This window comes from Macaca nemestrina, chromosome 9, assembly GCF_043159975.1.
Source record: "Macaca nemestrina isolate mMacNem1 chromosome 9, mMacNem.hap1, whole genome shotgun sequence".
Classification (NCBI taxonomy): domain Eukaryota; kingdom Metazoa; phylum Chordata; class Mammalia; order Primates; family Cercopithecidae; genus Macaca; species Macaca nemestrina.
This window is the reverse complement of record NC_092133.1, coordinates 73526559-73552302: the sequence shown is the minus strand read 5'-3', so window position 1 is coordinate 73552302 and position 25744 is coordinate 73526559. Positions and strand designations below refer to the sequence as shown.

The 25744-nt window shown below is 43.1% G+C and overlaps 1 protein-coding gene across 21 annotated transcripts in view; it reads left to right on the top strand.

Moving 5' to 3' along the window:
* Positions 1-25744, top strand: part of LOC105465975 (potassium calcium-activated channel subfamily M alpha 1) — a 763404-nt gene that overhangs the window by 448540 nt on the left and 289120 nt on the right. For all 21 annotated transcript variants that reach the window (XM_011714686.3, XM_011714685.3, XM_011714673.3 and 18 more), the window contains 2 exons: positions 3362-3455; positions 4777-4888. In XM_011714686.3, coding sequence (XP_011712988.2) covers positions 3362-3455; positions 4777-4888 — 206 coding nt within the window. The remainder of the gene's footprint in view (positions 1-3361; positions 3456-4776; positions 4889-25744) is intronic.

Sequence of the window (25744 nt, the reverse complement as noted above, 5' to 3'; positions counted from 1 at the left end):
TGGAAATCTAAGTCTGTGTGTGATCCAGAGTCACTTTCCTTTGTAATTTTTTTTTTTCCTTTAAAGCATAATTTCTTTGCTAGCTTTTGAAGTTTCTGTGTATCTAGACAAGGAAACTCCTCCTACTTTACACAAGAAGGGAGAGGTGTTTGTATTTCATTCTCCATCCTGTAATGTGCATTAATCATTAAGATAAAGTCTCTTTGGGAGGAAAATAAATCCTGGTTGATATGGCCAACTCTTTTGTTGTTGAATTATGTATTCTCTTTTTAAAGGATCAGTGAATGTCTCCATGGGTTGTTTCCGTCTGAGGAATGAAATAATGGGGCTTTGGAAGCTCCACTCTGTGGTCTGTGATTGTTCGAGTCTGTGAACTATAGGCACTCAGAGGACTTATCTCAGAGGGGATCTGATAAACAGTTCTGTTGCCACTTGAAAAAAATCAGGCAGGACATTTCTGCTGGGGCTGTAGTGGCAAGCAGGAAATAGCTAAAAGGGATCGAAAGTACATTGCCCACTCATCCTACCTGGGTCTTTTGTCCCAGAGTTTCCTGCTTCTCTGCCTGCCCCCTGCCCCCTCATATCATTGGGGTTTGCTCATATTACCTTCCAGCTTCAGTCAGAGGAAAAGCCACCTGTGCCAGCAGCATCATTTACTTCCTCTAGTATTTCAGCTCCAAGTCTAGTACTCAAGGAATGATAATGAAACATGATGAAATCAGTTCTAAATTGTTTGAAAGGATTAGAGAAAAGGTCTTGTATGGCTTCAACATGTTTCCTGTAAACCAGGGGTGTTGTTAAGGTGCGTTTTTCAACACCATGTCCTCTAGCTTCAAGCCCTTTCATTGTGGCCATTGAACATAAGCATTATGAGAAGAGATGACAGAAAGGACCAGGAAGGTAAGAAACAGTGGAGAAGTTGCTGCAGCCAATTCCTTATGCTCTTCTCAATACCTGTTTCCATTTATGTTGAATCCAAATGTCCTCTGTGGCATTCAGCTCACATCTCTCCCCAAGCTATTCCATTTTCTACCACAGCCTAGCAAATACTTTTCCAATTAGCTGTATTTCTAGGTTACCACCAAATTAACCACAGAGGCCATAGAATTAATAGGAGCTAGGGAACTCACGACGGCCCCAAATATGCCACCAGTAACTCCACCAATAACAACTGTGAGGGCAACAGTCAGGTTTTGGCCTTGGTGAAACAATAGTCAGTTTTCCATGATAGTCTTGGGAACCAATACTTTTTTTCTCTCCCCTTGACTGCGTATACATCAATCTTGATGACTATGAGTTTATAATGCATAGCTACGTGAGTCCCCGCTGGCACAAGTGAGCACTTGAGTACAGTAGTTACCTACAGATCTCCCCATCCTTGTTTGCTTATTCTCTCTCTCTCTCTCTCTCTCTCTCTCTCTCTCTCTCACACACACACACACACACACACACACACACACACACCATTTACTCTTTAGTAACGTATCCTGCCAGTGGCTTCCATAGCATAGAGATGCATTGTCTCTTCAACCCTGGAATCTATAGGATTTCTGGTCAACCCAGTTCATGCACATTTTTCACTGCAACTAGAGTGACTGGGAACTCTGACACCCATGGACTTTTGGGTCTTGTTTTTGAAACAAAACAAGCACCCCCATGGCCTGAGAATTGCAAAAGTGTCACCGATTCACTGTAGCCTGGATTTTCCTTTTTTCATCAAAATTAGTACCTGTGTAGGAGAGCAGGCCTAGAGCCATGGCAGGCTGTGATGTTTGGCTTCCTTGCTTGTGTCTCCTTTCAGCATTGAACTAACCAAATTCCATGCTGTCTTTATACCCACTTCCCTATCTTAGTGAAAACCTGGCAATTGTCGTTTTTTGTTTTGTTTTGTTGTTTTTGTTTTTTTTTAAAGAACTGTTTTTCAGTGTTGTTTTCCGTTCAGTCTGCCTAGTTTGTGACTGCAAATATAGGTTACTCTTAATGCTTGTCTGGAGATTTTTCCACGTGATTTGGGAGATGACGTAGGGCATGTTTGACTTGTAGCAGAGATGAAGAATGGATAAATTCAGTGCATGGAACATGATCGGAGATTCCCACAGACTAACTCACCCTGCCTCTAAGTGGGCCCTGAGTTCCTCTACTGCACAGATTCCTGCCTGTTGAACAGCCAAGCGTTGTCCTTACAGAAGTGCAACTATACTAACTGGTATTGCACACAGTGATTTCCAAACTGGCACTGCTAGAAAATCCTTCATCTTCCATTTCTCAAGCTGGCCCTCTCCTGGAGGGAGGAGGTCTATGTCGCTTCCCTTTAGGGAAAGTGTTTTGCTTCTGTTGGTATTCTGTCTCCTTTCCCTCACCTCACTTCACCTTCACGTTCCTGGCCTGGGTGTTACTATTTACCTACTGATCACAGAATACTATATGAATTTCCATTCACAGCTTTGAGTGTTTATGTGGCTTTCCTGCTTCCCACCTAGCCCAAACCTTGGGAGTTTCCACACACTGATCCTCTGATCAGTTTGACACAGGAAAGCACACAGGTCTTGTACCAGTTTGTATAGTAGTACCCTTTTGAACTGGCGACTCTTGAAGTAGAGTGTGCTGGGGGTTCGCATTGGCTGCTCGACACACACACCAAGTCAATTAGCATGCATGCCAAAAAAAAAAAAAGAAAATTAACCCTTAGAGTACTGCTTCAACATTTTGGTTTAATGGTCTGAATTTGGCCGGTTGGACAATACTTCTTTCCCCAGATGTGAGTCCTGCACAGAAAGTCCGTGCTTAGTCTAGCCAGAACCTTACCCAGGATCCTCTCCTCTCTAGCTTTCTTGAGATGCTCCTGGGTCCTATATTTGTTAATCAACTAATGTTTTTTAAAAGGTCCAAAACACAACCACTGTGTTTAATTGAAAACGGGCCCCACTGCCAATGTGTTGGAGAGCATGAAGAACTGTGTTTTAGCTTTGGCATGTGTCCTCTCAAAGAAAGAAAGAAGTTCTTTAAGGGTTAATATGAAATTAAGGAATTTGGAGGCCTCTCCTGCTTGTCCTTCCTCCAAGGTATCTGCATGTTCCTCTTTAGATTCTTCGTTCAACTGCTGAATGATGATAAAAAATGATAGATATATAATAATTTCAAAAGCAACAAATAAATGAACAGTAGTTTCCGAATGGTTGAATGGAAAGACCCCTTGGCAATGCTTGCTTGATGATCCCAGGAGGCAGAAAGACCAAATGTTTTCTTTTATGAATATTCATTTCATCGTCTATCCTAAGCACTGCCACTTCTCAGCATCATGGGAGACTGGATGATACTACCTGTCATTTACCTCTTGCTTTTTCTTCTTCCTGTCTAATAGCCCAATAGAATCCTGCCAGAATTTCTACAAAGATTTCACATTACAGATCGACATGGCTTTCAACGTGTTCTTCCTTCTCTACTTTGGCTTGCGGGTAAGTTTGTGCAACATTACTCAGTATCACAATGGGGTGTTTCAGTCTGGGACCCAGGGATCATCCCCATCAGCATCTGCTCTCACAGTCAAGATAAAACCCAGTGTTTCCAGGAGAGACAGCACACCTGCATTCTGCTTTTCAGTCTGGGAGAGAGCCCGCTCCTTAGCTAAGCATTTTCTGGAATTCACTTAAGTTTTGTTTCAAGGGGGAGAAATATAGATTGAGGAAAATTGATGATGTATCCACGGGTGGATTGTTTCTCATCTCTCTTCACACAATGCCATGTTCCCTTAAAAACTAAATAGAAATAGGCCGGATGTGGTGACTCACGCCTGTAATCCCAGCACTTTGGGAGACTGAGGCAGGTGGATCACCTGAGGTCAGGAGTTCGAGACCAGCCTGGCCAACATGGTGAAATCCCATCTCTACTAAAAATACAAAAGTTAGCCAGGCATGGTGGCGGGCATCTGTAATCCCAGCTACTCGGGAGGCTGAGACAGGAGAATTGCTTGAACCTGGGAGGCAGAGGTTGCACTAAGCCCGAGATCATGCCACTGTACTCCAGCCTGAGTGACAGAGTGAGACTCCATCTCAAAAAATAAAATAAAACAAAAGTAAATAGAAATAAACCTCTTCAGCTCTTAAAATTATGTTTAGCAGTGTTCATTTAGCTGAGCCCTGAGAGAGAAGTTGTGAGTATGAATGAAAGGAGGGTGAGGAGAGTAGATGGACAGAATTGTGTGTGTGTGTGTACGTGTGTGTGTGAATGTATACATACGTGCTTTATTTATAGTTATATTTACATGAATGAGTCTAATAAAAGTAAAATCACCCAATCTTCCCTATGAAGCTGTTGAAAACCACAGAAAAATACACTGCCTGATCTTTCCGTTAAGACTAACATATCATATAGTTCATCTATTTAGGGCCCTGTATGGGGCACTAGAAAACGTGTGTGTCCAACCATAAAAGCATGTGCTTTGTGTAGATATGAGAAGGACATAACCTCTCCCTCCAGACCTTAAAAACTAAATAGAAATAGGCCGGGTATGGTGGCTCATGCCTGTAATCCCAGCACTTTGGGAGGCTGAGCGGGGTGGATCCCTTGTGGTCAGGAGCTTGAGACCAGCCTGGCCAACATGGTGAAATCCCATCTTTACTAAAAATACCAAATTTAGCCGGGCATGGTGGCCCTATGGAAATTCAAAACTTACCCCTATGAAAACTCAAAACTTACCCTTTGACAAAAGAGTGTACATTGGATGCCGGCACCATGCTTCTCATGTTTTTTCTCTTTCTTTTTTCTTCTTTCCTCCAGTTTATTGCAGCCAATGATAAGCTGTGGTTCTGGCTGGAAGTGAACTCTGTAGTGGATTTCTTCACGGTGCCTCCCGTGTTTGTGTCTGTGTACTTAAACAGAAGTTGGCTTGGTAAGTCAACCTCTCTTTCCTTCTCCTTGCTGGTTCCCAAGTCCTGGCTGAAGAACAGAATTTGCAGTGGACCAGGGGGCTGTCTCCCTACAAAGAACATTGTATGTATTAATGTGAACAATGCTCTTGGAGTTTTAGAAGTTGATGGTGGCAGCTCTCTTTGGAGCACTAGCCCCGAAGGGTTTGCACAGTTCGTGCTTCAGGTAATGCAGTTTTATAATTGTCAAAGCCTAGTGGTCATCACTGTCACAGCCAGGGCCTTTATGTTCATGGTTCTGTCACTTTTCATTCAGGAACTTAGAGTCAGGACTGGATTAAGAAGCCCATGGTGGTAAAGCCAGCTTTTCAAGTGGCTGGCTCAGGCACCCTAGAGGCCTGCCTGCCAAAGTTAGCTTCGGTCTGCTTCCAAAAAGTGGGTTCTTCATGGTCTATTTATAGGTACAAGGTTCTTTGGAGGGCAGGGAGAGATGAAGTTTCTTGAGTCATCTCTCACCTTACTGAGGTCCCTTTCTGGGTTAACGGGAGAGTGCTGCTGGGCTGTACTGTACAGGGCACATCCTGGACCAGGACTAGAACACTTTAGTGGGGAAAGTAACTTGACCAGAGAATAGTCCTGGAAGTCCAGGGCTTAGAGAGACAGCTTCAGTTTCTCATTGCTGCGTTGATTTCATTTTTTCCCTGAATTCAGAGTATTCCTGCTGTCCTGGGGTCTACTAGGGAAGAAGGAAGGCTGAAACAGAACCTGGAGGACTCTCTGTGGGTTCCTTCTGTCCTTATTTTTTAGGAATTTTGGCTTAAGTTAATTATTTAAAAAGCAATACGCATGCGTTGTAATCAGTGAAAACAAAAATGTGTGAAGAACACATTCATCATCTTTCCCCCTTGCATCCATCACTGCCTCCTCCTTTAAACACCCAGGGTTCCCAGGCCTTCACATGTGAAGTGTTTTAGAGATGGTGGTGTTTGTATGAGAAATTGTATCAAATAATTGCATTGCACCACAATTTGGCTTCCTCACTAATCGTGATGGACATCCCTTCAGCTCTGTGATAACTCATTTTATAACAGTTGTATAAGACTCCATAATTTGTTTGTATCACAGTATATTCAGCCATAACCCTAATGATAGACCACCTGAATGTTTTTCTTTTCCTCCTATTGCTGCTAGAAACGATGGTTTAATAAACACCGTTATTCATATATTTGTATAATTCTATTTCTGTCAATAGTTCCAGGTTCCTGGAAGAGGAATTGCTGGTTCAAAGAATATGTGTATTTTCTTTTGTGCAGACATTGATGGATAACTTAAAAAAATGTTGTGTCAAGATAGGCTTGCACTAGCAATCCATTTTGTTGCCATTGTTAGCACTGTTAATTTATTATATACCTAGTGTCAAGTATTTTTTAAAAATAAGCATCTTCTTAATATAGTATGTGTGGTACTCTATATTATATGCACATACATATGTGTGCATGCATACACGTATGTATGTGTCCCTATCCTAAAAAGATTTCTTTTGCTACTAGTTTCCTTATTAGAATTATATTCTCTTGCTCTAAGGAAAAGTTTTCGTTTTGGACCTGAGATATGCTTGGTTAGACTGGATTTTTTGCTTATCGTATCCCAATTCCTTCTTATTTTCTCCTTATCCTGATGAGGCTAGCAGAGTCACACACTAATCTGAGAAGTGTCCTCAGTTTAACTTACGTGTTCCTGGGTGTCAGCTGTCCCAGCTGCTGTAGCTTCACTGTTAACTGGCTTTGTGACCTGGGAGCTCACTTTTCTTAGCCCATCGTTTTTCTTCTGTGATATAAAGATTTGGCTAGATGATCTTGAAGAATCTTTTAGCTCAGGAAGTCTTTAAGGCTCTTGAGTCATTAATGGGCAATGTAGGATCTAGGTCATTGGGGTGGATAGGGAATCTAGTAGAATTCTATCAGCAGCATCCCTGAGTCAAAATTATGGATGAGCTGTTAACAGGGAGTCCTTTTAAAACATCTTGTTGCTAAGAGTTCAAACACACACCCATGCACACACAGGGAAATCGACGGGGAAGGGGACAGGCGGGATCCGCCTTCTTCACCTGGCTGTGCTTAATTACCGTGTGCATTCGAACAACCACTTTGCTCTTCTGGATCCTCATTTTTCCCATCTGAAGAATGGGGGTTTAAATGAAATTACCTTCTAGTCCTCATACTTCCTGAATCTGCACTTTCTGCCAGTGTCTTCTCTCTTGGTCCCCTGTGGGCCTGGGTGATGGAAGGGCTCCCTGGTGACTGTGGTGGAGACATCCTCCTCTGCAGTGAGCAGAACATGCCCCCAGTAAAGGTGTGGAGCTGAGCCTCCTTGTGGTGAGTGACACGTTCTCTGAAGCATTTTAGCGCCAGGAGTTCTGGTATGCTTTGAAATCCATAGCCTTCTTGTGGATGATTTAATTCTGATTTTTGGAGATATGTTCTGATCTCATAAAAAATCTATTGGCACGAACACAGAATGGGGGCAAAAAATAATTGAATAGGAAATAAAAGAGGTTGAAATGAATTCTAATGAGATACATCTTTGCATCAACTGTGGTCGCTTTCCAAAAGAAATGTGCTCTAAATGTGCTCGCTTCCATTTGTATATTAATATTTATTGAGCATCTACTATATGTCAGGTACCGTCCCAGATGATTGAGAAACAACAGTGTAGAAATAGAGTCCCTTCCCCCTACCCTCCTATACTGCAGTGTGGGGAAAGCAGGAAACACTGAACCTAATAAGGAAGTAAATGACACGGTATGATTAGGAAGCATCAGTGCTGTTGAAATTGAACCCACAGAACAATAACCTTTTGGTCTATGAAATAATAATAACAAAAATAAAAAGTAATATCTCTCCTCTTGTAGGAGAAAGCACCTGTAATGAAATGCTTTGGGTTCTTTGGTAACGAAATCTCCTTGGGTGAGATCTAAAACTTATCTCCCTGTTATGGAAGAGGATTCAGGATAATAATATTTCAAGGAGGTTCTCATCTGACTTAATACATGGGTTATTACATTGTGAAACAATTATTGTACTGATGAGCTGCCAGAGAGAAAATGAACATTCCCATGAGATATGACTTATAAAGGAGAAGAAATAATCCCATTAAATAGGGGCATTTCAGGCTTGGCTGCCCTTCTCCTGGAAAGTGGAAGGGTGCTGCCTTTTCTGGCTGAGGTTTGGGATAAGATGCAGGAAACCGAAGTCTATGCCAATTCTCCTGCACAGACTTTCCCAGCCCTGCTGAGGGTAGGACTGTGCAGTAGCTGGCTCTGTGGGAGATAAAAACCAGAGTGAATGCAGGGCCCCTGCCCGTACCTTTTCCAGAACGCTGTCCGCACCATGTTTAGTTTTCAATTGTTGGCATATGATTGTGTGTTGTATAGTACAGAATACATTCATTGCACAGATCATCCTAGCGCATGTAACGGTGTATTCATAGAGACACTAATATGTAGTCAGCTTCTACTGTGTGATGGGCACTCTGGAAAGCCCCTCACCTACATGGACTCAATCCTCAGAGCAAACCTATGAGGCAGGACTTGTCATTGCCCCATTTACAGATGAAGAAACTGAGGCTCAGAGAGATATCTCGTCCAAGGTCACACCTCCTGGGAGTGGTGGGAGGGTTGCATTCCCCAAGATGTGGTCTGACTTTATGTCCACACTCTTCCTCTGCTCCTCTTTCTGTGTCCTTACCCTTGAATGATTTGCAGTTGGGAGCCCTGGGTTGGGAATGACAGGGCTGGTTTTGCTGCGTTGTGTTGGCATCCCTCCATTGGTGCTTACTCATAAAGGGCTTCACTCCAGGCAGGAAGAGAGGGGAGAGATCTTATTTAAGACTCTGTGTTCTCCTGGCTCCTCTTTCCCCTCCTCCTTGCCCACCTCCAGTTTCTAGAAATGCCAGGAGGACTAGAAGAACGCAGAGCTAGTCTGGTATCTCCCGAGTCCTAGTGCCCCTCAGCAGCTTGGAGATCCGACCTGCTCCATCTGGGACAGAGACACTGGAGCTTAAGCACATCCCCAGATATTAGTGCAGAGTAGATTAAAGCTCAGCTCTGAGCTCCACCAACTCAGTCTACATTTTGGCTCACCCATTTGCTGATGGGACACTTAGCATGAGCATTTTATCTTCCTCAGGCTCAGTTGTCTCACCTGTACAATGGGGTTAATTATAGCACCCACCTCATAGGGATTCACTGAGGTAATGTGAGTAGAACAACACGTACTTCATATGAGCTTAATGAACAGAAGCTGGGATTACCTCGGCCTCTCTTTCTAATCTACCTATCATATTTTAAAGCACCACAAGAGAAAACAAACCAGAACAGAATAAAAAATAAGGCAGCGGATGTGAGGATACTCATGTCGACAAGCAGCAAGATACTGCTTATTTTAATTCCTGTTCCCACCCACCAACTTATTCATTTTGTTTCCCTTACAAATCCCGACCTCACTAAAATAAATGCACCTTGAAATGAGAGCTGTATCTTATTTTGAGATTTGAATAACATGCTCCAAGGAGAACTCATTTGTCCATCTGTCTCATTCTCTTTGGGGAATGTATCCCCAAGGTAGGTCGATGAACTGTGCTGCCTCTGTTTGTGTGTTTGTTTTTTTCTTTTTGTTTTTGATTTTATTTTATGGAGTTTGGCTCTTGTTGCCCAGGCTGGAGTGTAGTGGTGCGATAATGGCTCTCTGCAACCTCCGCCTCCCAGATTCAAGCAATTCTCCTGCCTCAGCCTCCCCGATAGCTCAGATTACAGGCACTCGCCACCACGCCGAGCTAATTTTTGTATTTTTAGTAGAGACGAGGTTGCCATGTTGGCCAGGCTGGTCTCAAACTCCTGACCTCAGGTGATCTACCCGCCTCAGCCTCCCAAAGTGCTGGGATTACAGGTGTGAGCCACTGCACCTTGCCTGTGTGTATGTTTTTGTTGAGGGTGATCCTGTGGGATTTAAAGAAGGGAGTAGGGGCAAAGTAATGATGCACTCACCAGCCAGTTTTCTAGCCCATTTTTATTACTTACTATGCGCTCAGCACTGGGATGAGAGGAACACATGCCGGACCACCCTGTATCCTACTGGTACTGTGATTCCCAACACCATCGCCTGTTCTTTGATGAAATTGGGGTATGATAAGGGACCATGGTCATTGGAACTATGATTGGAAAACCATAAACTTGATTCTATTGTCTGCATCAGAACTGGCCTTAGACTTTAAACCTTAAAACCTTCAGTAAACTGTGCTAGAAAATAGAAAACTCTGCTAGGAAATAGAAAAATGAGTTAATGCCCAATCACAGGGCAATTGCAATGATGTAGGGTATCTGCTTATAAATATATGCCCAAGCAGTCCTTTTTTGTGTGTCAGAAGGCAGTAAAAACAGGATTATATAAAAAAGCACAGGCGCTTAAAAACAACAACAGTGAAAGAACAAAACATTGTTCCCGTTTGAGACTAAGGTTGCAATCTCATTTTGGAACCAAAATAAACACACATGCAGTGACAGCAGGTAACACTACCCACTATATAATTAAGCCCGTAATTGTGAGGTTCAGGCTGTAAAGGCTGTGGGAGTTCAGAGGAGCAAGAGCTCACGTGGGTGGGAGAATGAGGATAGGCTTCTGTGAGAGGCCAGGGCTCAGTGGAGGCTGCAATAATGGGCTAAGACAGGGAGAATGAAGCCTAGTATGTGTGGAGCATGGTATGTACCTACAGAAGCGAATACCAGCCTAGAGAAGAAAGTGGCCTTGCTACTTGGGAGGCAGAGGCAAGAGGACCCCTGAGCTCAGGTGTTTGAGACCAACCTGGGCAACATAGTAAGACCCTATGAAAGAAAGAAAAGAAAGAAAGAAGGAAAGAAAGAAAGAAAGAAAGAAAGAAAGAAAGAAAGAAAGAAAGAAAGAAAGAAAGAAAGAAAGAAAGAAGAGAGAGAGAAAGAGAAAAAGCGGAAGGAAGGAAGGAAAGAAAAGAGGAAAGAAGGAAGGAAGAAAGGAAAGAAGGAAGGAAGAGAGAGAGAAAGAGGAAGGAAGGAAGGAAAAGAAAAGGAAGGAAAGAAGGAAGGAAGGAAGAAAGGAAAAAGGAAGGAAAGAAGAAAGAGAGCAAAAGAAGGAAGGAAGGAGGTAAGGAAAAGAAAGGAAAGGAAGAAGGAAGGAAGGAAGGAAAGAAGGAAGGAAAGAAGGAAGGAAGGAAGGAAGGAAGGAAGAGAGAGGCCTTGCTGAGTGCCAAACATCAGTCTCACAACCCTGCAAAATGGTATAGTAGTTTTCCATTTCCAAGCAGTTCTGTGGGTGAGAAGTCCAATATGGGTCTCTCCAGAGGCTCTAGGGAAGATTCCATGTCCTTGCCTTTTCCAGCTTCTAGAGGCCGCCTACACCCCTTGGCTCATGGCCCCTTTCTCCACCTTCACAGCCAGCAACTGAGGGTTCATTTCTGCCTTGCATCACTCTGATCTTGCTTCCTGCTATCTCTTCTTTGCCTCCCTCTTCTACTTTTAAGGACTCTTGTGATTACATTGGGCCCACCTGGATACTCCAGGATACTCTTCCCATCTCCAGGTCAGTCCATCAGCAACCTTAATTTGCCTGCTGCCTTCATTTCCTTCTGGCATGTAAATGACCATATTCACAGGTTCCAAGGTTAACATGGGCATATTTGGGGGTCATCGTTCTGCCTACCAAAAGGGGCATATTATTATTCCTTTTATTATTTCCAAAGAGGAATCTGAGACTCTGAGGGGTTGAGTGACTTGCCAAAGTCAGAGCCCAGAAGAGGGAGTGCTGGGATCTGGGCCCCTGTTCAGATATGCCAAAAGCTCTGCATAGCCTTTTGGAGTGCTTTGCATCAGGGGTCATTCACGACCCTTCGGGGCCCTGCTTCATGGTATTTTCCAGCCTGTTAGGGAGGAGACCCTTGGGGAGAGCCTTATGGAAGCCCAAGACCTTCCCACACCCCTCACTTCCATGGAGTGACATGTTTTTTTCTTTTCATGGGAACAGGTGAGTTACTAGACAGACTTGCCTGTTACCTGTTGTTCTTACGTAACTTACCCTGAGGTTTGGGTGCCCCTTCCTTTGCAGCTGCAGTGACTAAGGGGAACATATTAGGTCTGCATGACCTCCATCTAGAAGCCCTCTTTTTTAGGAATCATGCTTTATTGCTTTCTGGAGTTTACAGAGAAACCCAAATGAGACAAAGAGTTGTGGTGGTAGGCCACCATTTTCCTAAAGGAAGCGGTGGATGGGGTCAGCACACCACTCTTCCTTTTAATGGTCACCCCACCCAGGGCTCAGTTGAAGTCTCAAGCATCTCTCTGTTGTTCCTCTGCTTCAATGGAGCATCTAGCCCCAAAGCCACCTGCTTGGCTGAAGAACCCCACCTTCAGGCAGGGTCAGGATGATTCTGTGAATCCCTGGACCTTCTGTTGACTGGCCTCTGCATTTGGTAAGAATAATCAAGAATGAAAGCTGTGGCCTGGTTTCAGTTTCCTGACATCAGTGATTTTCAGTGTTTGGGATTTAAACAAACACAATTAGTATGGTTTGGCCAGAGAGCGGAGGCAGACCCTGGTCAGCATCCCCATATGCACAGCCCTGCCTCCTGCCTCCCCTTTATCTGTACTTCCTGCCCCAGCTCCACTAGGCTGCTAGCTGTATCCACTTGCTGCCTCTGCCCCATGCCTGGTCATGAGGAAGTTCCTGCCCGCACTCTGCAGGTTGTAATCCTTCTCCCCATTAAGGCACAGCTCTGACTCACCTCCTGTGAGCAGCTTTCCATTCTCATCCATTGGAATGAATTCCTCTCTGACCTTTTTTTTTTTTTTTTTTTTTGAGATGGAGCCTCGCTCTGTTGTCCAGGCTCAAGTGCAGTGGCGCGATCTCGGCTCACTGCAAGCTCCGCCTCCCAGGTTCATGCCACTCTCCTGTCTCAGCCTCCCGAGTAGCTGGGACTACAGGCACCCGCCACCACACCCAGCTAATTTTTTGTATTTTTAGTAAAGATGGGGTTTCACCATGTTAACCGGGATGGTCTCGATCTCCTGACTTTATGATCCGCCCGCCTCAGCCTCCTAAAGTGCTGAGATTACAGGCGTGAGCCACCACGCCCGGCCTCTCTGACCTTTTTATTGTGCTCTTAGGATTTGTGTTATAGGAGCACCATACACAGCCTGCTTTGTACTGACAGGTAGGAATGCAGGTTCCATGACAGCCATGTGGCAGGGACTGTGGCCCCCTTGTTTTTGGCTATGTCCCTAGTACCTGGAACAGTGCCTGACACATAGTTCACATTTGTTGAATGAGTGAGTCTTCTTAGGATCATGATAGTAATGAACAGTTATTGATTGCTTATTAAAAGTAGGCACTGTGCCAGCATCTCATAGTCATTCTCTGAGTTAATATTCACAATAACACGATGAGTAAATATTCATAGCCCAAATTTACAGTGTGGGAAGCTGAGGTTCAGGGTCTAAGTAAGTGGCAGGTCAAGACTCAGGTTAGTCCAATTCTGGAGCCCATCTTTTAAAATGATTAGACCAGTGGTTCTCAAAGTGTGGTTCCTGGACCAGCAGCATCAGCGTTACTGGGGACTTGTTACATGTGAGGATTCTTAGAGCTCAACCGAGACCCATGGGTCAGAAACCGCGAGTTGGAGCCAGCAATCTGTGTTTTAACAAACACCCCTGGTGATCTCCAGTTTTGGAGCCACTGTACCCACTTATGCTGGGATGGTTCTCAAATTTTTATTAGAATCCCCCAGAGTGCTTTTAAAACTCTTCATGTTCAGGCCAAGCCTTGAAACCATTAACCTAAGAATCTCTGGGTGGAGGGTGTGACGTAGGCTCAGCATCTTTTAATGTTCCTTAGTTGTGTCTGAAGTGCAGTCAGGATGAGAACCACTTGTATACATCTCTTAACTTTCTAAACTTTACTGTGCATGAGAAACACCAGGAGATCTTGTTAGAATGCAGCTTCTGATTTAGGAAGCCTATGCTAAGGTCAGAGATCTACATTTCCACCAGCTCTCAGGTGTAGTGATGCTTCTGCTCTGTGGACCACACTTTAAGTAGCCAGGCTTTCCAATCCACTTAAAAATGGCCAAAACCACAATTACTTTTGCACCAAACTAATACATTGTGCTATCCAGTATGGTAGCTCCTAGCCACATTTGCCTATTTAACATTAAAAGCTCAGCTTCTCCATCCTACCAGCTGTTTTTCAGGTACTCAAGAGCCCCATGTGGCTCATTGGCTGCGGAGCTGGACAGCACAAATGTGGAACATTCCGTCATCATAGACAGTTCTGTGGGGCCACCCTGCTCTAGAGTGAGTCCGTGACAGCACATACCATGGCTTTTTACTTTTTGTATGCCCAGGACACTCTTGCACATAGTGGAAGCTTAGCAAATGTTTTCTGAAGTGATTTTGAGTAAATGGACCAATGGTAAAAATTCTATATCTAAAAGAAATAACTTTCCTGAGGAATTGCTAGAGAAATCATGAATACACTGTTAAAAAGGAACCCTCTACCACCCTACCCAAATTAAATTAAATATACTTAAGGTATCAGTAGGCAAAAAAACACAAGAGGCACTGGACCATACTCCAGCTCCAGGACACCCTGTTCTCTGCTACTACTGAAATGGCAGTTTGAGCTCTGAAAGGAAAGGTCTCTGGTGCCCCCTAGAGGCTAATCCTGCAATTTGCTGGATTTGTGAGCAATTAAGTAGCCAGGGGAGAGGAGAGGGGGACCAATTGGCTCATGGCTCAGATGGGCAGTTAGTGGTTAGCAGTGGTGGAGATAGGCTCACTTTGAACTCCCATAAGCTATTTGGCGTATGATAACGTGCTCAACCGCTATGACCAAAAGCCCCCCCCCCCAAGGGAGCTTCTCAGTGACAGTGCCTGAAGCCTGGAAGGAAGGGCCCCTGAGTACCCCCAGAGGTCACCCACTCCATGTTTCAGGCAGCTGACTTTCAACTTGGACATCTAGATTCCCTGAAGCCCAGAGCCTTCTAAGTAAACTGCTGTCTGTAGTCTGTGGGTTTCTTTAGAATAATAATAGTGAAATAAAGAAAAGTAAAAGTGGGATTTCCCTTTTTAGGCCAGGTGTCCTTAGGAGAGTGGGGGCTGGGGGGCTTGAGAGAAAGAGAAATCCAAAAGAAAAGTGCTTCTATAACCAGAATAAAGTTAGATGTGTTCATAGTACACGTATTACATATGTATGTATATATATGTATATATGTGTATGTACATATAGTATATAATTGTTTCACGTGCTCTTCCAAACAGTACTATGAAATAGGTGTCATTTGGAGGCCCATGTTACAGATGGGGAAACTGAGCCTTTGGAAGGTTAAATAAATTGCTGAGAGTCACCTAGTGAGTAAATGGTAGAGCTCGGCTTTGATCCCAGGCAATCTACCTCCGAAGTCCGTATTCCTCGATATGATACTATGCTGTCTCTCAAGCTATAAACTTACCTAGCCATTATATTTACACTTAAGAAGATAATTCTAATAGTGTTGTCTGATCAGATAAAATGCTAAATGCAGTTTCTTCTTGTGAAGTCCCCTGACAAAAGGCCAAGAGACTCCTTGACAGAATTTCCCTGGTACTCCCAGATGAGAAAAGAAATTCAGAAAATAAACTCAATTCATTAAAAAAAAAAAAAAAGTTAATACTTTTTTATAACTTACCAGCCTCCAAACTACTTTTTTTCCCCATATTCACCAGTCCCCTCTTCTGAGCTTCTTGACCCTTTCTATACAAGTAGCCAAATAAATAAAAACAATCCATGTATTTAACATTAGTCCATGTCGCAATAGTATCATGCTAGATATTATGGGCTGCTGTGGTCTGAATGTTTGTATCTGCCCCAAATGTATGTGTTGAAATGAAATCCCAGTGCCGTGTGTTGGAGGTGGGGCCTCTGGGAGAGGATTAGATCGTGAGGGTGGAGCCCTTAGGAATGGTATTGGTGCCCTTATGAAAGAAACCCTTGGGAGGCTGTTCGTCCCTCCCCCATGCAGGGAAACAAGAAAGTGCCATCCGTAGAGCAGAGAAAAAACCCTCCCCAGGTGCTGAATCTGTTGGCATCTTGATCTGGGACATCCCAGCCTCTAGAACTGGGAGCAATGAATTGCTGTTGTTTATAAATTACCCAGTTTAAGGTATTTTGTTAGCCCGTATAGACTGACATGGGGCTCTACTCTTGGCTGGAGCTTTTTTTTTTTTTTTTTTTTTTTTTTTTTTTTTTTTTTAAAGGAGAAAGAATTCAATGCCACCATACACCTTAGGAATAGCATTCCAATGGAGTTGCTCTAGTGTGGCAAGAAAAATGAACTCATTATTAAGTTCTGTCCCTATGATTGGTCTCTGAAGAAGGCAGCCCAGCCAAGTGGAATACTAAAAATTTGGATGTATTTCAGGGAGTTCATTGCCGTTCCGGTTGCTGCTATAGCTAAAACTGCTTCTAGAGAAATTACTCCTCTCCAAGAGATTTCCAATTGTGTTCCCTTGATATTGCTTTGTCAGGGACATGCTTTAAATAAGATGCCCTCCATAAGTAGCAGAGATTCTAAATCCTCATTGACTTGCATGGCTCTGTTATATGCCAAATTGGAAATACCATCCTAAAATGAATGTCTTCAAGGAACGAATTCAGCAGTAGGTTTGCATGGATGCCAAAACCTCTCCAGATGGCTGTACTTCATCTGGGGTATTATTGGAACAGCCTCCTCAGCAACCTAAATCTCTAGGACTGGACGTATATTTACCTTCACATCATCTTCAAAAAATAGATGCCTCGATTCTTTTCCATGAGATCAGGGCCATATGACCTGGCTAGCAGATCAGATAGGGAGAAAATGAACACCTGAAACCAGCTCAGGGATTCTACTGCATTATTCAGCTGAACACCTACTGTGTGTAAATCCCTAGGTGCTAGGAGTGACCCAAAAAGGGGGAAACATAGATCTTGCCTCTATAAGATGTTAATAACTTAATTGGAGGGTCCTCTAGAAAGAACAGTAAGTTTATAGGAATTTAGAGGAGGAACAGATGGAGGAAAGTTGGCCATCCCAGCCCAAAGTAGATTTCAGGTACCTAAAATATAAACATGTTTCTCCTGGAGCAGGACTACTCGACGTGCGGTCTGCAAGCCAGCACATGGCCTGGGAGCTTAATAGAAACAAAAATGTTGGAGTTCAACCCTAAACCTGGAGAATCTCTGGAAGGTGGGGCTGAGGGATCTGTTTTAACAAGTTCTCCTAGTGATTCTTCTATGGGCTAAATGATCTTGGCAGTATATATTAGAATCACCCAGGAACTCTGACACGTCCTCCTGGCCAGATTGTATTTCTAACCAAGCATGAGAATTGGGGGTGAACTCAGCCACCAGAATGTTTTAAAGTTCTCTGAATAATTTCACTTGTGTAGCCAGTGTTGAGGGGCCTGGCACAGTCATGGTTCTTAAACCAGAGGAACATACCTGAATACCCGAGAAACTTCAACACACACACACACACACACACACACACACACACACACACACACACGCACACACACTTAAGCACTTTCCCAAATCTATTGAGCGAGGCTCTTTGGTTTGTGGTAAGGACAATTGCTTTGGAACGAGCACACTATGTATTCTAGATAGACCGGTGGTTCTCAAACTTTGAGTGCACCAGAATCACATAGAGCTGTGGTTAAATTACAGATTTGGGGGATTCCATCCCCAGAGTTTCAGATTCAGTATGTCTGGGGTGGGGCCTGAGGATTTGCATGGTTAACACATTCCCAAGTGATGCTGCTGCTGCTGCTGATCTGGGGGCCACACTTTGAGGTCTGCTGGTCCAGCCCAGGGTGAGGCTGAACTTGAATTCTAGTTATAGCTGCTATGCACGTTTCCAGGATTCTGGTATTCCAGTAAACCTTGCTATTTTATGCTCCTAAATATCAGTATTCTTATTAATATAATCCTTTATTTCATATGTTTTTGAGATTAAAATCTGAGTCATTTACATCTTGAGATGTACTCATCATATGATATTCCATATTATAATTTCAACTTGAACAACAGAACCCTTTTTTGATAGCTTTTGGACCTTCCACTTGTAATCCCCTTCCAAGGTATTCCAAGTCCTTGGTTACTTACTAGTAAGAATGAACACCTTTGCTTGACTTTGTTAGTCACTAATATTTTCTCTAGAGCCAATTTGGTTGATATCGCTTCCTAAACTCTCTGAAATTGGGATAGGGTCAGCTCATTGAGGAAAATAGATAGAGGATATGTTGGAAATCAGGGATAGAGAGTGGAGGAGGGAGGTCCCAGGCCAAATTTCTAACCTGTCCTGAGAGCCTCACTTCCTACCTTCTCCCAGGGGTTGAGCCTTACCTCCGACCTTCTCCCAGGGATAGAGTCTCTCAGCCCGCTTCTCAAGGGAAGGGCTCTCTTAGGGTCCAGCCTCTCTCCATCAGCAGAGTAACTTCTTTTAACAAATCTTCTTTCCCAGTCTTGGACTTGCAGACACTGAGATGCCCAGCCTGCTCATGAGAGTAAGAACAGATGCTGGGTGGTGAGCAGATCTCCATTTTTCTTTTTTTAAATTTATTTTTATTATTATTTTTTTAGATGGGGTCTTGCACTATTGCGCAGTGGCACAATCTTGGCTCACTGCAACCTCTGCCTCATGGGTTCAAGCGATTCTCCTGCCTCAGCCTCCTGAGTAGCTGGGATTACAGGAGCCCACCACCATGCCCAGCTAACTTTTGTATTTTTAGTAGAGACGGGATTTCATCATGTTGGCCAGGCTGGTCTTGAACTCCTGACCTCAAGTGATCTGCCCGCCTTGACCTTCCAAAGTGTTGGGATTACAGGTGTGAGCCACCGCGCCTGGCCCCATTTTTCATAAGACACACTATATCACTCGGAATAAATACCAAACACTAGTGTGGTGCCACTTTGCTCCCATATCACAATCACTAAATTCAACTTCCCTCTTTAAGGCCAGGTAGGGATTTAGCAACCCAGCTCATAAAGTGTACAATTAGCTTATTATTTCCTAGGTGGATTGCAAACCTCACGGGCCAGATTAGGAGCACAGCGGATACTTCCTTTTTGTAAAAACTTAGCTGTGTGGTGGCTCACTCCTATAATCCCAGCACTTTGAGAGGCCAAGGCAGGAGGATGGTTTGAGCCCAGGAGTTTAAGGTCAGCCTAGGCAACATAGTGAGACCCTGTCTCTACAAAAAAACAATTTTTTAAAAAATTAGCCCAGCATGGTGGCACATGCCTGTGGTCCCAGCTACTCAGGAGGCTGAGGTGGGAGGATTGCTTGAGCCTTGGAGGTTGAGGCTACAGTGAGCTGTGATTGTGCCACTGCACTCCAGCTTGGGCAATGCAGTGAAATCCCATCTTAAAAAAAAAAAAATTAAGCAAACAAACAAAAAACTCAGTCTCATGGTCTTCCTCCTTTATATTCTCACCTAGCCTTCCTCTCCAGCTCTGTTGTCTGCATTTTCGTGAATTTGTCCCATTTTCACTCTAGTCAGCCTACTTACCAACCACTCCTACCCAATCTCAGATACGTTCCATCTCCACGGTTTTGGTAGTTTCTTGTCTAGCAGTTGCTTGCCTGTCTTCTCTGCTTACCTGCACTCAACCAGTTATTATTCTGTTACCTTGCCTCTTCTAAAACCACTGTAGTCTGAGTCACTCTTTTGATCATGGGTGGTCTTCTGATGTGGCTGTGTTTTTATAAGTAACACGTACATGTCTGACTCATCAACTGGATCAGGAGTTGGCCAGTCTGGCCTACGGACTGTTTTTGTAAATAAAGTTTTATTGGAACATAGCTATGTTCCTTCATTCACATAATGTTTATGGCAATGACATGAAGAAGATAGGGCCCACAAAGCCTTAAAAATTATTATCTTGCTCTTTAGAGAAAGTTTGCTGATTCCTGGTCTAGATTTGCAACTATGTTATATATTCTTTTATATTCCTCTAAATGTCTGGCACTATGTTTTGCATACAATTGCTACTAATCAATCTGGATGACCTGAACATGAACTCTCCTCTGAAATCCTTATAAATGTAATAGGAATAAAATAAGTTATTTTTACTGTTGTTATTGTTATTATTATTATAGCTGCTGCATACAGTCCTGCTATATAATGTTTCTGTCAACAACAATTCCCCTGTGCAATGGTGGTGCCGTAAGATTATAATATGTATATTTACTGTATCTTTTATTTGTTTAGATGCACAAACCTTACCACTGTGTTACAGTTGCTTACAGTATTCAGTACAGTAATGCTGTACAGGTTGGTAGTTTAGGAGCCATAGCTACACCATATAGCCTAGGTGGGCAGTAGACTATACCATCTAGGTTTGTCTAAGTGTACTTTATGATGTTTGCTCAATGACAAAATTGCCTAATGACACATCCCTGTCATTAATCAATGCATGACTATATTTTGTGGCAGGTATTGGACAAAGCTCTTTACCGGCCTATCTCATTTAATCCTAACACACAGGTAGAACTTGGAACTTGGAGAGGTGACCTGTCTTACTAGCTGTATGACTTCAGCAAGTGATACAGCAAGAATTCGAACTCACGTCTTTGTGATCTCAGCGCCTGAGCTTTCAATTACTACTATATACTCACTGTTTAGTAGTAACTCATACATGTGATGAGAGACAGAAATGTTTAAAAGCCCTACCAATGAGATAAATCATGTAAACAAGACTGGCCTGTGTTATAAATAGGCTAGGACCAAGATGAAGCAAGTGACCCTGAAAGTAAGGGCCTTGGCTGGGCACAGCAGCTCATGTCTGTAATCCCAGCACTTTGGGAAGCTGAGGTGGGAGGATCGCTTGAGTCCTGGAGTTCGAGACCAGCCTGGGCAACATGGTGAGACCCCATCTCTACAAAAAAATACAAAAATTAGCCAGACATGATGGTGCATGTTTGAAGTTCCTGCTGTTCGGGGACTGAGGTGGAAGGATTGCTCAAGGAAGTTGAGGCTGCAGTGAGCCAAGACCGTGCCATTGCACTCCAGCCTGGGGACAGAGTGAGCCCCTGTCTCAAAATTAAAAAAAGAAAGAAAGAAAGAAAAGAAAATCAGGGTGCCTTTCAGTTTTGTTCCCTGGATGCATCACTGTCTTACCCTAGTCTCTGCCCTAGTTGAGAAACTTCATGAACATTGCCAGTTTCATTATTATCATCATCTTCATTATTATCATCATTCACTCAACAAACCTTAAAACAAGTGTAATGTGCCAGTTGTTGTGCTAGGCTTGGAGTTTAAACTGAATACGATATTTTAGCCCTACTGTAGGAAAGATGAATCTATAAACCCCAGACTACAAACACAAATGCTTACAGGGAGAAGAAGATAACACATAGGTGAAGCAGGCCAGGTGGAGGCTGTCTCTAGTAGGAGAGTGAATGTCTCTCTTCGAAGGAAGGCTGTTCCATGTAAAAGAATGAAACCCTGTCATTTGTGGCACCGTGGATGGAACTGGAGGTCATTGTGTTAAGTGAAATAAGCCAAGCACAGAAAGACAAATATTGCGTGTTCTCATTCACATGTGGGAGCCAAAAAAAAGTGGATCTCATGAAGACAGAGAGTAGATTGGTGGTTATCAGAGGCCAGGAAGGGTAGGAGGGAGGGGAGGATGAAGAGAGGTTGATTAATGGGAATAAATATACACTTAGATAGAAGAAATAAGACTTGGTGTTTGATACATCAGTAGAGTGACCAGTTAACATTAGGATGACAAGTTAACATTAATCAATTGTACATTTCAAAATAGCTACAAAAGTTATTTCCATGTTCCTAGCATGTAGAAAAGATAAATAAGGTGATGGATGTCCCAGGTACCCTAATTTGACAATATGGATGTATCAGATTATCACATGGACACTGAAAATACGTCCATCTACTATGTATCAATTTTAAAAAGAGAGGCTGTTGATCATCCTTTGGCAGGGTCTTACCGTATTGACAGCTTCTCAATGTCCACTAGCAGTTACCTCCTTCTCCCCTTCATCTTTCCTACATTAAGGCAAAAATACAGTATTAAGTTAAAACTACTCCTCCCCTCCTTCTTTTCTTCTTCCTCTTCCTCCTTCTCCCCTTCCTCTCCCTCCTTCTCCTTTTCTTTCCCCTCCTCCATGTCCTTCCCCTTCTCTTCCTCTCTTTCTTCTTCCTTCCCTTCCTCTTCTTCTGAATCAATCATTTTTGGCCACAGTGACTTGCCTTTTGCAAACTAGTATGTGTTGCAGTGTTATTATTTCTCCACTTGAGACAGGAAACTCTGCTGTTTCTCTGTAGGAAATGATCATCTTGGGCTGCTCCCCTTCTTACCACATCTATTGCCCAGTATCCATCACAAAGCTTATATCACCAAACAGGTTGCATTGGATAGACAAACAACAATTCTTACTATGGGTAGGTGAATATTTTAGCAAACTTCAAACACTATAACTCGAATTTACAAACTGGGTCGGAAATGCTTTCTCATGTTTTGGTGTCTGGAGCAAAGTGCACATGGTCAGAGGACTTCTTATTTCTATTTTCTTGTTTGTTTGCATTTATTTTATGCAGTAAATAGCCTCCCTTCCATTAGTACAAGTACTTCTGGTGTGATAGAGACGAAGGGCCCCAGCTCCACTGGGAACAAAGGGGACCTATAGGAAACACAGGTGTCCCCAGCTTTTCCATGCACTGACCTGCCCTAATGCATATCCTCCTCCCGTAGCCCGCAGAGACTCCCCAACCTCACTTCAGATCAACCGCATTTTCCCCAGGACTGTTCTGAAAAATGTGTTGTGACGTGCTGCCACCTAGTGAAAGAAAGTGGGAATGGACATTATAGTGTCTGTCGCCCTCAGAATTCTCTTTGAAGCCTGGTTTAGTTAACCTCTGCTGAAATAAGGTCCTAAGTTTTTAACTTTCAGAAAGTAACTCTTATAAGACTCCCAGATGGTCCAAAGACTATTTAGTGAAGCCTGAAAAAGACAAGTGTCAAGTGAATAGCTAAGAGTTTGAAAAGTAGGTATACGTATTTGGGCTAAGTGTAAGTGGAAAACAACTCCCCATAAAAAACCATTCTAATTGGTCTTGCAGGGCAGGTTAAGAGGAGGAAGTCAGCCCGACTTCAGAGTATAGATATTACCTGTTTTTACTAAAATAAAGGACTTTCTTCAACTGCACTATTGCACTATCATTTTATCTCCGTAGAATATTTTCCTTCAGTCTTTTGACTGAATTGGTTTTGAATTTAAAAGAAATATTGAAATGATCTGTCACTTTACTTTTTGCCTATCAAGCTGTCAGCTTCAAAAAATGAACAAATGCATGAATTCTGAATAGATATGTTTCTCAGACCTAAAAAGAAATAGAAAACGTATTAATAAACTTGAGTCTAGTCATCATATGTGTACTTCAATATATCATAACTGATTTATGAACCAGAAGTACAGTGTTTAAGTGAAGACTTCTCTGCATTCGTATTTTAAGTATTATTATTTCATTCTTTCCTCCTGGGGGGCAAGTTAGTATAATATTACCATTGACAACCACTGGGTGGGTCCCAAAGGTCATTTCTGTGGAAGATAATAGAGCTTTTCACATGAGATGGTTTCAGCCGCCTAGCAGAGGCAGCACACTGTGACAAGTGACCAAAAAAAGTAGAGAATATTTTTATCCTGAGTTTTCATGGCATGAATCAACTCATTCTTCAGAAGTCTGTATTTTTTTCTATCTATTATGGCATGTCTGGCATTTCCTTTGACTCTCTGGCTGGTCTTCATCTCAGCAAAGTGGAAAAAACGTATTTTCGATGGGAAAAAAATGGGAAGAAACTGAAAGAGGGAAAAGATCCCTAATACAAGGAGAAACGCAACTCCAGATTCCCTATTGCCATATGGAACGTTTAGGATTTCCCAGGAGGAAACACGTTCAAGCGGTTGCTTCTGTTCCCTCCGGACTAAGAGGGATCCTGACAGTAGCTGTGGCTGGTGAAGGAACACTCTATTATCTGGCTCTGGGTGCTGCAGAACCAGGCAGTTAACAGGGCAAGAAAACCAAATGATCCATGGATGCAAATGTGCTTTTGCCAAAGCCACTTCACTGGGGTCTAGATAGCAAAGAGAAATGGCGGCTTCTAGAGGAAGAAGAGTTAGGAAGTAATCCTGGAGTCAAGTTGTCTTTTCTTAAAGATCATGTTTCAGGATTAAAAAAAAAAAAAATCAATGGCAGGTGGGAGGGTGGGGGACAAAGAGGGTGGGTGAATTATGAGTTTGTGTCTGTGTTTTAAAATAGCCACCCACCTTGAAACTGCCATTTAGAAATGTGCATGGAGGGAGAATCTTCCTGATTCTTAGTTCTAATTTATGGCCAATTTATGAAGTCAGTGTCATCTGTCTTCCTGCTGGTGTGTGTTCAACCTGGCCACCCTTTATGCCAAGGACCTTGAGCAGACCTTGGCTAAAACCCCCAGGTGTTTTACTGTCAGCAGTGATCCGTGGAATGGATTGGGGCGGGCTGCCTTGCCTTGGGCAGAGTTCATGTGTCACTCAGGGGAAGATGCATCAGGCTGCTGAGTCAGAGGGAGTCTGCCTTATGTCCACAGAGAGGAGTGAATCAGAAAGCCAGATGGGTCCAGCTCTCAGGACATGACAAACTGCAGAAGGGCGAGCTGGGGGGCTTGAGTACGTCATACCCTTCTTAGTCTACTGATGAGAAAACTGGGGCCTGGGAATGCCCAGGGATTTGCTTACATTTCTTCTCCTAATGAATTAATTCTTTCATTTGTTCAACAGTGATGCCCTGAGTGTCTCCCATGTGTCAGGCTTTGTTCTAGGTGCTGGGGTTAGAAAGAGGAAGAGTGTCACATGAGGAGAAGACACATGTCACAGGTCATTCTAAAAGGGAAACCCAGCTGAGAATGAAGAGTGTCTCAGGGCAGAAAAAGGAAGGAGCAAAGACATCCAACTTGGCACTAGACAATTTGGGTCCTGATTTGACAGTCTTTAGTAATTAGCATAACCATCAGTGCATCATGGAAGCTTACCCTATGTAACATTTCTTAGCTCTCATCACTGTTGTGATTGCAAAAGTGCTTGAAAGATTTCTTGATGAGTCTCTTTCTGCTGCTCCAGACCCAGACTGTGAGTTCCATTAAGGCAGGGATCTTTCTCAGCTCTCTGTTTTATCCCCAGAACTGGACAGAGCACTGCACGCATGGGAGATACTCAGTAAATAGCCACTGAGTGAACAATGGAATGAGTGACAAATGATAAGGGTTCCCAAGTTCCATTCTATAGAATAAGGGTCAGCAAAATTCTTCCATAAAGGGCCTGATAGTCAATGTTTTTGGCTTCAGGGGCTGTATGATCTCCACCATCACCATTCAACTCTGCCTCTGTGGCATGAAAGCAGCCATAGGCAATATGTGAAAGAGTGGACATAGCTGTATCCAATAAAAGTTTATTTGGGACACTGAAATTTGAATTTCATACAATTTTCATATTCCATAAAATATTCTAATTTTTTTAGCTATTTTAAAATGTGAGGGAAAAACATTTTTAGCTGGTGCCCTGTGCAAGAACTGGTGGTGGCCAGATTTGTCTCACAGGCTATAGTTTACCAACCCCTGCTATAGGAGGAAGATGAATAGGGTAAAGATTTTATGAGGTTTTAATTGATTCATTTATCCGTCTGTTTGAGCATTTACTTGCTCGCTGTCAGGCTCTGTAACAGGCGCTGGACATACAAACAGAAATATGATTAGTCACCAATATCAAGATGAAATCAT